This window comes from Lepidochelys kempii, chromosome 4 (assembly GCF_965140285.1).
Source record: "Lepidochelys kempii isolate rLepKem1 chromosome 4, rLepKem1.hap1, whole genome shotgun sequence".
Lineage (NCBI taxonomy): Eukaryota > Metazoa > Chordata > Testudines > Cheloniidae > Lepidochelys > Lepidochelys kempii.
In genome coordinates, this window is record NC_136383.1 from 126,573,148 (window position 1) to 126,591,641 (window position 18,494).

At 38.5% G+C, this 18,494-nt stretch overlaps 1 protein-coding gene across 22 annotated transcripts in view; it reads left to right on the forward strand.

Moving 5' to 3' along the window:
• Window positions 1-18,494, forward strand: part of CTBP1 (C-terminal binding protein 1) — a 429,621-nt gene that overhangs the window by 379,216 nt on the left and 31,911 nt on the right. For all 22 annotated transcript variants that reach the window (XM_073342801.2, XM_073342803.2, XM_073342802.2 and 19 more), the window contains one exon: window positions 11,890-12,034. In XM_073342801.2, coding sequence (XP_073198902.1) covers window positions 11,890-12,034 — 145 coding nt within the window. The remainder of the gene's footprint in view (window positions 1-11,889; window positions 12,035-18,494) is intronic.

Genomic DNA, 18,494 nt, shown 5'->3' on the forward strand with positions numbered 1-18,494 from the left:
AACTTTATTTGCTCCACATTCTTACAAAATATAGCACTGATAAACCTTTAAAAGGCAAGCATTTTTATGTCGGAAAGACCTAATCCTCCCTCAGATGGCTATATATTAAAGACAGCTCTTGAAAGTACAAGCAATAATAGTTTCCTTTCAGTTATTAAGTGAATGACTTCTATTTTATGCAGTGCCTTTCTGGTATAATCAAATCAACCAACTGTTGTGTTCATTATTTCTTTGGCAATCAGATTTCTATTCAAAAAATGATTTTTGTTGTTTTAAACTCTCTTGAAAATTAGAATTTATAAAGGAAAGCTTGATGATATCCTTAAACATAGTGGACTAGCTGTTTCGTAACTATATGAAGAGAAGTCTAAAGGATTTTTTATGTCTTATCAACAGTACAGACTTGTAGTCCTCATTCTTATCATGTTTATGGGAAATGTTCTTTTTTTCCTTATGGAAATGTTCAACAGAGGAATGGCTACATACTCCTCAAGTTCTATAAATAGTTCCTCTCTGTTGTGGATTCTTGGACTTCCTGTCTTGCTTTTAAAAGTCATTGTACCGTAGTCCACTGTTGTCAGAATCATTATCAAGAATTATCTTAAATATTGTTTTCCTGCACTATCAGTGTTGTCTTAGTTCCTCTGACTCAGTTCCCATTGATTTTTTATTTTTATTTATTTATTTATTTTGAGATATAAAGGTATCTTAATATGTAGTGAAGAAAGAGAAATAAATTCCTCATTCTAAAAAGGAGACCCCATTTCATTTTTCTGAATGTCCTTTCTTCAATATGCAGTTGATTTCCCACAGAGTAGAAGCCGCTTTAAAAAAAAAATAGTATACTTCTGGAGGAGTTATCTTTTAATAAAAGATTATAAATTATAAGTCAAGGGTCCGAGCTGATGAATTTTTAGTCCTGACCAATGCCCATTAAAGTCAACGGGAGTTTTTCTATTTACTTGAGTGGTCATTGGATTAGGCCCTTAGTGTACACTCACTCTCTCTCCTTATGCAGAATCAATGATGTTTTGGAAGAAAGGGATAATATCAACTTAAATATGTCCCAAAATTTAGGTTTTGTGATAAGCTTTTTTCAACAATAATCACATTTTACAAAACCCTAAGACAAACAGAAATGATGTCATGATTCTTTTTACTTCCCATTGAAACAAATAAATATTTCCATGTAGTGTTTGCAGCTCAGACATTTCAACACAGTGCAAGTACATGAGAACCTAAAAGTGTAATTGACTGGAAACTACTAGAAACAAATATGAGATTTACCATTCTGACTTGTTTGGATGATTTGAGAGAAATGCAGAAGAATAAAACAACATCATAAATATTTAAAATGCATTTACATTTTTAAATTTTATTTAATTTTTAAGGATCTAAGAGCTTAATTGTGACACGCATAAGGCCATTTCTTATTTCTTAATTTAAAATATATATTAACCTGACCAAGTTTGAGGGTTTCCTATTTTTATGTACATCCATATTTAAAACACAAAGAAATGCATATTGCTTTAAATTTATTTTAAATTGTCCTTAAAAAGTTCTAAACTCCTCATTTTTGTGTCCTACCTTAAGCCATCTTCATAGGAAGTTAATAGGGGTAATAGCTGGATCCAATTGATAAGGAGCTAGGAGGAGATGTTATGGGCAAAGAACATAACTATTCTTTAGACTTCATTTTTTTCTAGATAACAGCAGTCCACCCTTCAGTTGGACATGGTTGTTTATGTTGGCACCTGCAGTCCTCGTACCTTCAAATGATTTCTTAACTAAAATGCAATCAATAGAATCATTGACCTATAAATGCCCTTAATTTCTCCAAATTGGAAGTCTCCTACCCAACAAAAACACCCCAGGGAAGAAATTAATATAATTTGTATAAATTGTTAGACTGATGACGTTTCAGAGAAATATCAAATGTGTTTGTTCTAATCCATGGTTCAGCCAGAATGAGCATTCAGAAGTTCAAAATTGTAGCTGAAAGGGGCACTTGTTTCAAAATATAGCTTGAAAAGGGCACTCCAATGACTGAAATCTGATGAAGACTGTTGACCTTTTGGTGACCTCTGATGGAAAGGTCAAAGTTCACATTTTGAGTTTTCTAGTATTCAGGATCACAGAATGAATTTATGTAACAAATCCCAATTTGTTGCTGCCTACAGGAACACTGAAATTAACTGTATCACTTATTAAGAGCCCAGTACTGTGTGGTGCTGACCATCCTTTATTTCCATTGTCTTCAGTGGGACAGGAGGGAGCTCAACACCTCTCAGGGTCATACTCTAACAGTATCCATATTATTACTATTATTATTTAATAATGTGCTATGATGCTTTACAAGCAAAAAATATTTCTCTCAAAATGTTTAAAAACTAAATTCACACACAACACAATATTAGGATGGAGTTAATGTTACATATGAAGTTTATATCTTAATGTAACTCAGTATTTCCATTTTAAAAAAACAAAGGCTTAAAATAAAGAAAATTACCAGGTGATTTGCTGAACAGTTCAATAATTGTTTCACGCTTTAAATTCAGATTTCTGGGCATACTAACAACTGTCACTCTGCACCACTAAATTATTCTGTTAGTCAAAATATGTATTTTTTCACATCTGTCGTCTACCATACCCTGATGCTAAACAAGTATTTACATCAGACCATTTCAGGGTATGGAGGAAAGGAAGAAAGAGGGAGAGATGATAGAAACCTCAGGAAAAGGGAGTAAATTACTGATCTCAAAAAAGCATTTCTCTCAATAAAAACAGAATTTCTGTTTCATATATTTCTTGGTTTTTTGAAAGACACAAAGGTCCGCTATGAGAGCAGGGTGAAGATTAGAGGTGTAATATATGAGGGGAAGATTTTAGAGCAGATAGTGAGGGAGGAGCAACAGAATTGGAGGAGAGCCAGTATTTGGGATGTTAATAATAAACAGTGGGTAAACATTACCAGTCTTTACCCATTTTCCTGTTGTTCCCCATACACTAATATAGGAAAAACCTCTCAAACCAGAAAAAAGTTTCAAATCTAGTAGTTTTCAACTGTAATGACTGAAAATAATTCTTCTGCAGTTCTTCTCTTGAGCAGATCACTTTACATAGTCTAAGAATTTTCATTCCCATTTTACAGGTAACAAAGCTAAAGTACAGAATTTAAGTGCCTTGTTCAAGACCGCAATAATTGGTGTATGAACTGGTATTAGAACTCTGCATTCCTGATACTTCATCTCATGCTCAAAATGCTGGGCCACAAACCCCCAAGGTTGCTACTTTGGAGGACACCGGGCTGCCGATGGGATGGGACGGGAACAAATGGGGCAACTACCCACGGACCCGGGTGATTTAAAAAGGCCTAGGGCTCCTGGCTGCTGGTACTGCGGCAGCAGCAGCAGCAGCGGCGGCTGGGAGTCCTGGCCCTTTTAAATTGCCCAGGCAGGCTGCAAGGCTCCTAAGTGCGTGCGGGGCGGTACTGGCAGCCGCGAAAGCAGCTGGGCGGGCATGTAGAAGCCCTGGCTGTGCCCGAAGAGTGCACCCAGCAGTGCAGCCAGCAGCAGCTCCCTGGGCACCAGCCAGCACAGGCGCAGAACCGCCCAAATGTCAGACGGACCTTTCTCGGGGGCCCATTGATTGTTCTGCCCTGGGCAGAGCCGTCCCTAGGGTAAGGCGAATCAGGGTGACCTCTCTGGGCCCCAAGGATACGTCGCTTCCGCCCTGGGCCTCGCACCCCCCCCTAGGGATGGCCCTGGCCCTGGGGCCTGCAATTGCTGTTGGCAGGCCTGAGAGGACCGGTAGGATAGTGAAGTAGTGGGGGCTTCACACCTCCTGGAAAATATTCCATATTTACTGATCATGTCCCAAGGCTTTTTTTAAAGCATCAAATGCAATGTGCGGTTAGAAAACTCATTACGTTTGTTCAGAGATTGTTAATATATATGACAGAACAGCACACCGGAATTTTCTGTTTCAGTTTTTTACCCCATGTTCACTAACCATCATGGATCACTACTGCTGGGAAGACAGGCAGTCAGCATGTTTAAACATTGATTTCTGAGTTGCGTGTTATTGTAAATGTTGAGTTTTCTTACCAGTATAGAGAACAAAGTCTTGTCTAAACAATGACTGTGTGGAGTTAAACAGCATGTTTTTGCCAAAGGCAGTGTTTTATTCAAACCAAGTAATATGGAATGTGTGATAACTGGGACCTAGAGTCCTTGCATCCAGTTGGGGAGACTCAGTTCAGTCACACTCAGATGTAAAAATGATTTTAAGCAATTGCTCATTAAACAAATCTGTAACAACTTGCATTGCTCTTATTCATAGTAACTGTCTAATTTCTTTATGCAGTGAAATATGCTTTTTAGGTGGTCTCTGCTCTCATGAAATCATCCCAAAGTGTTCCCAAAGGTACAAAATATAATGCTGCTCTACCTGTATTCGACCACAATCTCCTCCATTAAACTGCCAGTTTTTCTCCGTCCCTGGAGTAGGGGATTTCACTGAATATAATTTGTGGTGGGTTAACTTAAAATACTTTGGGTTTGGTTATCCAAACATCCAAAGATTCTTTCAGAACATTACCTGAATCTCTGAGCTTCCCTCTCTCCTATTTGAGCCATTCAGCATTCTTCCCTTGTCTCCCGTCTCTTCTTCCATATGCAAAAGGCTACATTGCTCACATTCTTATGTTCCAGGCTCATGCAATATCCTCTTCCTTCATTGTTGCAGTGCACCGTCCTTCCAACCTGTTCTATAGACCTGCAACCTGTCGCTTCTCTCCCAATTCCAAGATCCCCCTTCCCATTCGGTTCTGTTTGCCATTAATATCCCTTTTGTGGCATACATGACACTTCTGAGTCATCTTTTACCATCTACTTTCACAATGTGTCTTGTGTACCCGTTAAAAGAATTACAGTCAAACAGATCCCTAGTGCTTTTGGGGTGCCTAGAACTCCCTGAACTTAACTTTTTACTCTTTTTGGGCTTCCCAATCACTGTGTTACAGTTTACAGCTCAGAGTGCTTTTTGTAGTGCCAAACGGAAGCCCTCAGAGCATGTAAGATATGAAACTAGAAAAACAATCTAGGCCAAGCAAAAAGAGAAGGAAATTAAGTCATCCCCACAAATTTTCAGGCCACAGAGGGGAAGGTGGGAGGGCAGCAGTAAGGACTGATTTATCACATCGTCAGAACAAAGTTTATATTCTGGACTGGGGTTCAGGTTTCAGTTCAAACTGAACTTCCTCACTTTCTTTTAACTATGCATTATCATATGTCTTGCTACCTAGATAGGCTACTAAATATTGGATTTTTTGAGTAAGTGGACTGCTGTGCTGAAAATTAAATAACCAAATCGCCTCTGATTTTCCTTATAATGTATGCACATAATTAACAATAAAGTTAAAAAGAGTTGTATGCTGTCTTGGAAAGGAGACTTTTATTATGTCACGTAGCATACAATCCAAGCATCAAAATCCTACTGAATTCAGTTGGAAAGCAACTGTTGCATCTCATTGCTCCAGTCAAAAGCACAAAATAAAGTCACTTACAAAAAATGTTACATTTCCATATTTCTGGTTTAATGTAAAAACTCAAGAAGTTTAAAAGGTTAACATTCAGTTGAATTCCATTTTTATAGGACTCAGAAATATGTAATGATTATTTTCAATGTAGAAATTTTAAAAAACAAGGTTTCTTATTATAAGTTGAGCTAAAATTATCCTAAGGGAGAGCTTTCATTGTGGAGCAAACATTTCAAAAATATACAATAAAAAATAGATGTGAATATTATTCTACTGTGTCAAAGAATCATAGAAGACTAGGGTTGGTGGAGACCTCAGGAGGTCATCTAGTCCAATCCCCTGCTCAAAGCAGGACCAACGCAAACTAAATCATCCTAGCCAGGGCTTTGTCAAGCTAGGCCTTAAAAACCTCTAAAGATGGAGATTCTGCCACCTCCCTAAGTAACCCATTCCAGTGCTTCCTCCTCCTCCTAGTGAAATAATTTTTACTAATATCCAATCTAGACCTCCCCCACTGCAGCTTGAGACTATTGCTCCTTTTTCTGTCATCTGCAACCACTGAGAACAGCCGACCTCCATCTCCTTTGGAACCCCCTTCAGGTAGTTGAAGGCTGCTATCAAATCTCCCCTCACTCTTCTCTTTTGCAGACTAAATAAGCCCAGTTCCCTCAGCCTCTCCTCATAAGTCATGTCCTCCACCCCCCACCCACCGATCATTTTCTTTGGCCTCCGCTGGACTCTCTCCAATTTGTCCACATCCTTTCTGTAGTGGAAGGCCCAAAACTGGATGCAGAACTCTAGGTGTGACCTCACCAGTGCTGAATAGAGGGGAATAATCACTTCCCTCAATCTGCTGGCAATGCTCCTACTAATGCAGCCCAGATATGCAGTTAGCCTTCTTGGCAACAAGGGCACACTGTTGACTCATATCCAGCTTCTTATCCAATGTACTTCCCAGGCCCTTTTCCGCAGAACTGCCGCTTAGCCAGTCGGTCCCCAGCCTGTAGCGCTGCATGGGATTCTTCCGTCCTAAGTACAGAACTCTTCACTTTTCCTTGTTGAACCTCATCAGATTTCTTTTGACTCAATCCTCCAATTTGTCTAGGTCAAATCTGGACCCTATCCCTACCCTCCAGGGTATCTACTTCGTCTCTCTCCCCCCACACCTCCCAGCCCTCCTTGGTGCCATACATGAACTTTCAGAGGGTGAAATCCATCCCATCATCAAGATCATTAATGAAGATGTTGAACAAAACCAGCCCTAGGACCGACCCCTGGGGCACTCCACTTGATACCGGCTGCTAACTAGACATAGAGCTGTTGATCCTGACAATCTAGCCAGCTTTCTGTCCACCTTATAGTCCATTCATCCAATCCATACTTCTTTAACTTGCTGGCAAGAATACTTTGGGAGACTGTATCAAAAGCTTTGGTAAAGTCAAGGTATATCATGCCACTGCTTTCCCCACATTCACAGAGCCATTAGTTATCTCATCATAGAAGGCAATCAGGTTGGTCAGGCATGACTTGCTCTTGGTGAATCCATGTTGACTGTTCCTGATCACCTTCCTTTCCTCCAAGTGCTTCAAAATGTATTTCTTGAGTACCTGCTCCATGATTTTTCTTTGATATGCTCTTTATCTTATATTTGTGTATGAATAAAAGCATTTTACTCCACCGCTAGCTTCTTCTTTTTGAAGCCATAATCTTGCATTTGTAACATCATTGTTGTTTACTTTAATATCACAGATACTGTAGTATAATTTTACTGCAGGATTAGAAACTAGAAGAATATGAGCTGAGTGGTAGCTGGCCCTTCTTTGAGCCATAAATACTTTAGAAATTAGCAAACAAGGAAAGCATAATGATTTTTAAAAATGGAGAAGGAAGAGTGGATTTATTTTGAAACATGACATGTTTAAAAGTTTTGTGTTAGTCCCTCAAGGGGAAATGAGCCTTTTGGCACCTTAAGGGTGAGAAAATAGCTTAGAGTGTTGGAAACCACCCTCCAACCCACAGGGAAGGCTTGGAGTCAGCCTTTTTGCTGTACAGTATTGGGGATCTTCCCCAATATTGCTGGGTGAATTTTCAGCTTGGATCTGATCCAAAGCCCACTGAAGTTCATGAGAGCCTTTGAATTAACTTAGTTGGGCTTTGGCTCAGGCCCCTAATGAAAGATTTTTAACAATTATAGAAAAGTTTAGTAAATCTAGTCAGATTAGACAAAAAGGTGTTAGGTGGTGTATCCCAACAGCAAGTCACCCCTAAATTCCAGCCACAGTCACATTTACATGTGCTAACATTGCAGATCTTGTGAAACACTGTGCATCAGGGCAGGCTGCCAGTGTAAAAAGTCAAAACTCTTAAAGTGCTGCCATGCCCAAGAAGCAGTATATCAATCTTGCAGACAGCTTGGAGTCTGTAATATAGTTAGTTATCAGCAAGCATCTCACTGCTCCTTTCAGTACCATACTTGCAATGGATCACTAGTGCTTCAAAAATGCTGGTGATTATTATGATGATTTCTCTTTTTTGCATCTCTGTTTGTTTTTTTAAATATTTTTAAGACCATGCTCATTGTGTTGATATGTTACTGTCAGTGACATTCATGGCATAATGAATCTTCCAGTGAAGATGGTTTCAATCCAGCTTGCATTTCTAATAGATTGAGTTTAAATGTTAAATAATTCTAGATTTATTAATAGAAAACACAAGTGAATCCATGCATAGAAACTATGTAGTCTGAAAAGAACTTTCCTTAAAAACTGAGGGCTTTTTTTTTCTTTATTTTAAACACGATAAAATGTACGAAGAGAAAAGTGTACTAAGAGACTGATCTAAGATTGACTACAGTGATAAAGCAGTTGCATGTACTGTCAAGTAGTTCTGGGATTGAAGTAGTGGTTTAATTTAGGCAAACTGTTTTGGTGGTTTTTTGTTTTAAAAAAAAAAAGCTGCCATAGAAACAGAAAGTTTAAGTCTTTACTATATTGTAAACATGAGAGCATAAAGGCAGGTTTTCTTTTAATGTTATATATAACATAATGTGTGTTGTGAGGGGTGTATACATGTGCATATAGTTTGCATTAAGTGTCACAGTTTTTAGGGCCTGAGTTAGTGCCACTAATCAACAGAAGTCAGTGAGCATTAGTTTGGATCCTTACAGCATAAAGTTATATCATTGGGCAAGTGCATTATTGGCAGTGAAAGACACTGCAGAGATCTATATTTGAGATCAACATTCAGATGTTAGTTTTTTATTGGAAAACTGAAACCATAAAAAGGCAACACGAACTAACAGGTTTTTCTGGTGATCGATCAGGTCCTGCTTGCATGGGTAGTGCTTCTTGATAGTTTTTGGAATGTTAATTTTATTCAGAGCTATTGCACCATTGTCCAGACACTGGATGTGGTTTAATTAGGTCGCAACTTTATTCTTAAATATCTGGAAGTACCCAGCAGATAAAAGTGTACAGTGCAGGTAACTCCATAATCATTTCAATAGACGCCCAAAGGGCTTCTGCCAGCTATCCCCCTTTCCCATCTTGGTCCCCAGCCAACCTGAAGAACCTATCCCCCTTCCCTGCCTCCCTCCCCCAGTTAAGGGGGATGAGGATTAAGGGGGAATATAAAGGGTGGTGTTGGCTCCCTGCCGCACCAGTCATAGGAGCCCCAAACACCCCTCCCCCCTCCCCCCCCACACACATACCCTGTTTCTGCTCCTTTAAAGAATACCTCCTTTAAATCATGTAAAGCAACTGTAATGGCCAGCAGAGTGACCTCACCGCACATTAAGTGGTGGGTGGGGGCTGTTTTCTGGAAAAGGTGTGTGCCCCTTTAAGGGCTAGAGAGTCAGAGGGTGACTTTCTGCTACAGCTGCAGACCAGCTCCATGTGGGGGTGCTGCTGAGCCCTTGCTGACTGTATTCTCTGTACGCTGGGTCTGATCCAAAGCCCATTGAAGCCAATGGGAATCTTTCTGCTGACTAAAATGAGGTTTGAATCAGGTGTCTGAACAGAATCCAGCAATATATGATCACCAGAAAAAGAAAAATAAGGGTTGAAGTTTATGTTACGTCCTGAGTGCTGCTTCCAACCTGGTTATTTGAGGCTTTTAGCACATTATGCTAAGACTGTTCGCTTTTTGTATAAATGGGAAGCATTAAGAGTTATCACCCCCCAAAAAATTACAAACTAAAGCTCTTATGGTGGTGAACAGCTGATGATACCCAGAATGGTTGTGATAGTTCAATGCTAAAATATAACTACAAATAATTAGGAAAACTAAGAGGAATTGTAGCCTTACGTAGTCAGCACTCAAGTTAATATTTGAAAAGCTCTGTAAAACATACATGTCCACCACATCTGTGGCACAGAATCTGTTAAGGCCTGTGAGGACTTAACACATTTTGAAACTGGTGCAGTCATTATGGGGAAAAGTAGGAGGAGTTGAAAGACCTGGCTGCCCAGTTCCGTTAGCAAACTGTATGAGCCAGAGCAAAGAGGAATGTCCCAATGACTTTGAAGCAGGCGGTTTGCTACAGCATCTAATGGACGTAAATTGGTTTGTCAGCCACGAAAGGGAAATAAATAAATAGATACTGACTTATAATAGAGGCCAGGTAACAGAAGGTCCTATGCTGACCTTTTATTAGAAAAAGCACAATGGCAGGATAAAATATCTGGTGGACGCAAGAATGACTGCAGATGGACATATACTTAATTGGTACCATTTGAGCCATTTCATTTTTTTTAATTCACTTTCATTTCTGGAACTGTGCTATTTTTATACATTTCTAGTTTACGGAGTTAAAAAAAAGCCCATGTTAGAGAGCAAGAGTGAGAAAATACTGCCACATTTGAGCTGATGTGAAATTCCAGTTTTCTATCTTATATATCTTACTGAAATTGACACTAGCTGATGGTTTTGTAATAAAATTACATCAGCTTGTCTTTGACTATTAGTGCTGCATGTTACGGTACCTAGAATAAGCTTCATTTTCTTTAGCTGAACATTACAGCATACACAAACCTCTTTACAGGAAATGCTGAAAAACAGTCAGAACATACTTTATACTATAGTATGCTGTGCTATACTAATCTATTTCTAAGGCACTAATCACCATAGTCCCCATGGTACTTTACAGATATGTGAGCAGACATGCTCTAGTTAAGTTAGTCAGCTGTATGCAGCATGTTTGATTTTTCTAAATGTTGTTTTTGGTTTTTTTGTTAAAGCCTTCTGTATTTATTTTGTATTATAATTTCATCTTTTGCATATTTTATATATAAAAGTAGAAAAAACATGTCTTCATTTTTAGTGCAATTTGCAACCTTTTAGCCTTCTTTATATGAACGTAAGTAACTTCAGTAATGTGTGAGCTCCTTCATTAAATGTATTTTCTACATGTATTTTCAAAGCATAAGAGCCTTCCTTAGTAAGTAGTCTTTTTCCATTAATAACAATACGGTTTGTAATGCACTTCAGATGAGCTTTATTCAGGTGAAATCCAACAACCATGAATAATTTTAATAACTTACATTAGCACAGGAGTTCTTTGTCTAAATATGGAATTCTCCAGTTTGCTTTTTGAGAGCTCAATATTTTCCTCCTTAACCATGATTTTTAATGGTTTATTTTAATCATATGGTATACTAGGTGCATAGAGTTCTAACATCATCAAGAAAGTAAGTTAGTGTGAAATAATATACAGTAACTGGAGATCACCATCCTGCCAAGTCGTCCGTAGCTCTAGGAGAGTCCTGAACTTTAAAAATAAAATATAAAAAGATTAGTCACTTGCACACCTATTTGTTTCATTGATGCTACTACCATGTGGCTGATAAATAAATATGTGCACACACACACACAGAGATCACTGTTTTAAACAAAGGGCCACATGTTCCGTAAAAAATGTCTCAAACTGTTTCCCAGCTCCCCAGCCAATCTCTTCCAAGTGCCATTCAATAGCCTAAATGGGCCCAGATATAATGCAGTGGTGTCCAACCTGTGCCTTCGAGGCTTTAAACTGTGCACAGGTATTGATTTGCGATCCTGAAAGTACTTGTACCATCAAAATCACAAGGACTCCTAATGAGCATATCCTTTTGCAGGATCAGGCCTGTGTTTTGTTCTCTGAATTTTATAGTGAAAAAAGACATGGCTTACCAAGATGCTTGAAAATATTTGGAGAAAAGTTTTTAAAAATGATTTTTTGTAATTATTACAGAGTCCTTCAGACCTGCAAAATTTTAATACATGATGAAACCCAAATGCAATGAAAAGGGGAAAAAATCAGATTACATAAAGCAAGGTTTGTTCTTTTTTTTTTATTTTTTTTTAAATTCTAGGTACTAAATGAAGCAGTGGGTGCACTGATGTATCACACTATCACTTTAACACGAGAAGACCTGGAGAAATTCAAAGCACTTCGAATAATTGTCCGAATTGGCAGTGGTTTTGATAACATTGACATCAAATCTGCTGGGGATTTAGGTATGATTATTAAAGACGCTGTTTTATTTGAACATGTTATAGTTGCCTCCAGAAATGTGATAGCATCTAAGTCTTTGCATCAACATTTGCTGTATAATTTGTGCTAACATAATATATAAACTGTATAATTTTCTCATCAGAGTGTTCAAAAATCATTATGGTGATATTAACATTAGTTAATTAACTGATAATGGATTTGTGACAGTATGGCAGTCTGTCCATTCAAGAAACATTTCAAGACTAAGAGCAGACTTTTTTTAAAACAGTAAACAGGAGACTTTCTGTCTGTTTATTTAAATTGCTACAGACTGTAATCCAGTTACAGTGTATAATTCTGTCAGTATTATGGCATACTATTTTGTTTTGAAAATAAACAAATAGCCCTAGCACCTGTGTTTGGACTGTAAGATCTAGTTCAGAAGCTTTTCCTGGTAGACAAATCAGGCACATCAGTTTTATCAAAGAATCAATTGTAATTACATGAAAAATAAACTAAACCGCTGGAGAATTTTGGGGAGAGGATCTTCACTCTCCTATTATTCAAAAGCTGCAATCTGGTTTGAACTGTTGTTTGCTTCACAACAGTCAAAAACAAAGCTGTATTCTCAAAGTACAAGTTTCCAGTTTATTTCTTCAGTTTTTCTGAATAAACTGGGAACAAATTACCTGAAGATTTTCTTCCTGTCACTTTTGACTAAGTCCTGCAAACATTTACTACCTAGTGTAGTACTTATTGCAGTGTCCGTCCCACTGAAGTAGTGAGTGGTTGTAGTACTGAGTTGTTTATTAGTAAATAAGGGTGAGTCACCCAACACCAGTTTCCTTAGCTTCTATTTTTTACACGTTAGTTAAAATAGATTTTTTTCTAGTGTGACAAATGCCTCAGGAGCAGGTTAGATCTGAAGATGTTTAGGGGACTGTTCTCCCTTTGGTGCATACCTTGAACTCCAGTTTACATTAATAAGGTTAGACACATTCATTGTGATGAACGCAGACATGTTCATTTGTAAACTTACATCATAGAGGTGGGCCTGAAGCAAAATACCAGGTCCAAACCCTAACTCTGGTCTCAGAATTAAGACCCAGTCCTGCAGAAGGTTCCACTTGTGCAGAATCCTACTGAAGCAAATGGGACTCCAGGCAAGAATATGATCTGTACATACAGGCAGGTATCCTTGCTGGGTTACAAGTTCACAACTCAAACCTACCTCATAGCTGTCCAAACTTGAACATCCCAGACTTTGGGAACGTTTTGATTCAGATCTAAATGCTAAATGGCAACATTTCTGAGCATTCAAGTCTGAGGCTTTGATTAGACTCATTTAAGCTGGACAATTAGGATCCAAAGTATTGATCCTTGCCTATCTTTAATGAATAAAATTGTCCCCTCCCAATGAAATAACTGTCGGTTTTGCTTTTTAGTTAGTAAAATCTGGATGAAAGTTGAAAGTCTGATTTTATTTTTAAGCTCCATCTGGCTAGAGCTAGTGACTGGGATTCAACCACTGACTTACCATTACTTGCAAAATCACTTAACCTACCTGTCACCCAGTTTCCCCTCTGCAGAACTGGTATAAATAATACATACCTCATAGATAGAGGTGATGTGAGAGTTAATTATTGTTTGTAAAACACTTTCATCTGCTGATGAAATGTGCTGTGGAAGTAGGTTTTGTGGTAGTAGCAACAATGTTCAGAAGAAGCCAGGTATTTTATCAGAAGCCTACTTAGTGGAAATCACATGAGAATTTTTTCACTTTAGAAACAAATATTTTTGTAGATACGGTTACAGCTGCATTCTTTTCATGCTGTCATTTTTGGTTGATGTGTATTTCACAAAAAATGTGGAACCAGGAGTTTCCCATGCAAAAACCTGAAAATCTGACTTTTTCCACAAACTTGTGAGTTGCTGCTTATGTGCTGAGAAAAACCTGAGAGATGAGGATGTAATCAGGGAGGTAGGAATGAGCCTATAGAAGGCAAATAGGGCTGGGGCTTTGGGTGAAGCCAACTATTCTTGGGCTCTCTAAGGGGGTGTGTGTGTGTGGACCAGACCACTGAGATCAGTGGGGGGGAAAAGGTGTGTAGAAGAAATCACAGAAGCTATTCTGCCCCCCTCCCTCCCTAATAATATAGTGCTGTTTTCTCAGTAAGTGGGAAGGCCATACCCTTTTCCCTCTATGGTAAGTCTTGTGCTTGTCCACTTTCTCCTTGTTCTTGTCCTCCTCCTGCTGCTGCAAGTGGATAACCCCGCAGGGCAAGCTCCTTATTTCAGCTGCCTATATGTAGTAAACTATTTAGAGGTGGGAGAAGGGAAAAAGAAGCTCTAGAACGTAGGTGAAAGGTTACGTGACCCTTCTCCCTACAGTCTTCTAGGGACAACTATACGATGAGCAAGAAAAGCTCCAACAAGCTGCAAGGTGAGTGGAAATTCCTTGTTTCTTTCTCCAGACATGTAATGAAACATTTCTAACTCTGTAGAAAGCAGCGTTTGGTAGATGCTGGGAATTAAAATATGTGTTTATGACTTTTAATATTGTCCCATGCAATTTGTATTTTTGTTCCATGAAAATGGCACTTCTTTCTTGTATAACCAAATACAGCCATTTAATATGATAGGTTTAACATAATTTTACCCTCCAGTTAAACAAGGATACTCATTTTGCCTCTTTCTTTTTTCTTTTACAATGTTGGGATTCATACTACAGTTCATGCTAATAGGATGCCAAGAATGATATGCCAGCAAAGGAAGCTGTTTTATCTTAGTAAATCTAAGAGCAGTGACTCAGCAGATGATTCCGCACAGCAAAGAAAAATAGTTATGCAGCCTCCCTATATCGATTTTTTTATTGATCTCAAAAGTCAATAAAGGTGCAAGCCAGCAGAATAAAGAAATTTGGATTCACACTGTAGATAAATAGGTTTGAGATGATAATTTATCAAATTACTGACATTGTTCCTATTATTGAAGAGAATACTGTTCTGTCTCTCTTGCTTCATAAGATGTGAAGTTCATAATATTAAAGCTAGGTTGTCGTTATTCTCTCAGGCCAAAGTGAATGGTCAGCTGCCTCCTTTGTTAGCTGAAGCAGCTTATTTAATTTTTATTTATGTACAAATATCCACAGTGAAAAATGCCCTACTAGTTGATGAAGAAAAAAGTACATATTCATCTCCATTAAAAGGTATGACAGGAATCATCAGCAGTCTGAACACAAACTTTGTCAGGAGTCAGAGCTGGTAAATAGAGAGGGAGCAGACAGTACATGGAACTGAGAAGAGGCAACATTTAAGCAGGACAAAAGCTTTTTAAAGTAAACAACAACAACATTCGCTAGGGTTATTTCAGAAAAAAGGGTTTTCTTAACTGTGAAGCATATATTGAGTACTGCAAGGAAATTATTGTTCAGAAAACTACTGCAAGGTGGCAAACGTGTCCATAGTGGCAAAGCCAACTCACCTGGGGTCTATTCCATTTTTGGGAATAACTGCCATTCACTACAAAGATTTTGGATTCAATCTCTGGTGCCCAATCCAACTTCTGTTGAAGTTAGCATGATTTTCTCTATTACTTTCTCTCACCTTCTTGCCTCCATGCCTTGCTCACTACAGACCAGCTATTGTCAGGTGCTTAGCACCATAAACTCCTATTATCTTCAAACACCTTGTAGGAGCAGACTCAACACCTCAATATGAAGATTTAGGTAGGGTGTGTCTTTACTGGTTAGCTTGGGGGCTGCGGGTCAGGGCTTCTGTTTCTGTTCACAGCAATTCTACTGACTAGTTGTGCAATCTTGAGCAAGCCATTTTTAAGCTCTCTCTCACTTTACCCATGTATGAAGTGGATATAATCATACCTGCCCCAGGGGGGCCTGGCGAGCGTTCACTAATATTTCGAAAACAGTTTGAGATCATCATTAGTTTATATAAACAGAGCTTTCTTGTATAAAAGGGCTTGACAAAGCCCTGGCTGGGATGATTTAGTAGGAGTTGGTCCTGCTTTGAGCAGGGGGTTGGACTAGATGACCACCTGAGGTCTCTTCCAACCCTAACCTTCTATGATTCTAACTAATGCGGTTTAACTCTAAGAACCAGCACAAACCTCACTTCTTTTGTTGCCAGTGCAAGGCACAAGTCTTGACTTTTCCTTGGCTAATATAAACACAGAGCACATTATATAGCTAATAAAATATCTCCAGCAAAAATATATTGAGAAGCCATAAGTAAACATATAGTCCTGGTTTTCCATACACTAATACGTGCATTAGTCCCATTGAGCTTAATGAGACTACTCATGGGCATAACTATTTGTAAGATCAGGCCTTAGTATGGATTTCTCAGTATGAAAAGAACATAAGAATGGTCATAATGGGTCAGACCAATGGTCCACCTAGCCCAATATCCTGTCTTCCAACAGTGGGCACTACGAGGTGCCCCAGAGGGAATGAACAGAACAGGTAATCATCAGATGATCCATCCCCTGTCACCCATTCCCAGCTTCTGGCAATGAGAGGCTAGGAACACCCAGAGCATGGGGTTGCATCTGTGACCAACGTGGCAAATAGCTGTTAATGCACCTATCCTCCATGAATGTATCTAATTCTTTTTTGAACCCCATTATAGTTTTGGCGTTCACAACATCCACTAGCAATTAGTTCACAGGTTGATTGTGCGTTGTGTGAAGAAGTACTTCCTTTATTTGTTTTAAACCTGCTGCCTATTAATTTCATGGGTTGACCCCTCATTTTTGTTATGTGAAGGAATAAATAGCATTTCCTTATTTGCTTTCTCCTCACCGTTCACAACTTTATAGGCCTCTATCATAGCCCATCTTAGTTGTCTCTTGTCCAAGTTGAAAAAGTCCCAGTCTTTTTAATCTCTCCTCATAAAACTGCATGAAGTATTCCAAGTTTGGGCATACCATGGATTTATATAGTGGTATTGTGATATTTTCTGTTTTATCTATCCTTTTCCTAATGGTTCCTAACATTCTGTTAGCTTTTTTGGACTGCCACCACCTATTGAGAGGACGTTTTCAGAAAACTATCCACAATGACTCAAAAATCTTCTTCTTTTTTTTTTTTTTTTAGGGTCAGCTAAATTAGACCCTATCATTTTCTATGTATAGTTGGGATTATGTTTTCCAATATGCATTATTTTGCATTTATCAACACTGAATTTCTTCTGCCATTTTGTTACCAGTCACCCAGTTTTGTGAGATCCATTTGTAACTCTTTGCAATCTGCTTTGGACTTAACTTGCTTGAGTAGTTTTTATTGTCTGCAAATTTTGCTACCTCACTGTTTACCCCTTTTTCCAGCTCATTGATGAATATATTGAACATCGCTGGTCCCAGTACAGATCCCTGGGGGACACCACTATTTACCTCTCTCTCCATTCCGAAAACTGAACATGTATTTCTCCCTTTTTTCCTACCTTTTTTTTTTTTAACCAGTTACTGACCCTTGAGAAGATCTTCCCTCTTATCCCATGACAGCTTACTTTGCTTAAAAGCCTTTGATGAGGGACCATGTCAAAAGCTTTCTGAAAGTCCAAGTACACTATATCAACTGGATCACCTTTGTCCACATGTTTGTTGATACCCTCAAAGAATTTTTATAAATCGGTGAGATGTGATTTCCCGTTACAAAAGCCATGTTGACTTTTCCCCAGGAAATCGTGTTCATCTATTTGTCCAATAATTCTGTTGTTTACAATATAGAGTCAACCAATTTGCAAGGTACTGAAGTTAGACTTACCAGCCTGTAATTGCCAGGATTGCTTCTGGAGCCTTTTTAAAAAAATTGGTGTCACATTAGATATCCTCCAGTCATCTGGTACAGAAGCTGATTTACATACCACAGTTAGTTAGTTAATAGTTTCGTATTTGAGTTCCTTCAAAACTCTTGGGTGAATATCGTCTGGTCCTGGTGACTTATTGCTGTTTAATTTATCAATTTGTTCCAAAACCACCTCTAATGACACCTCAGTCTGGGACAGTTCCTCAGATTTGTCACCTAAAATGAATGGCTCAGGTGTGGAAATCTTCCTCACATCTTCTGCAGTGAAGACTAATGCAAAGAATTCATTTAGCTTCTCCGCAACAGCCATATTTACTTTGAGTGCTCCTTTAGCACCTTGATCATCCAGTGGCCCCATTGATTCATTGGCAAGATTCCTGCTTCTGTTGTGCTTTAAAAAAAAATTGCTGTTAGTTTTTGAGACTTTGGATAGTTGCTCTTCAGATTGTTTTTTGCCCTGCCTAATTATACTTCTACACTTGACTTGCCAGAGGTTTATGCTTCCTTCTATTTTCCTCAGTAGAATTTCACTTCCCATTTTAAAGGATGTCTTTTTGCCTCTGATCACTTCATTTACTCTGTTGTTTATCCATGGTGACAGTTTTTTTAGTCCCCTTGCAATCTTTTAATTTGGGGTGTTCATTTAGTTGAGTTTCTAT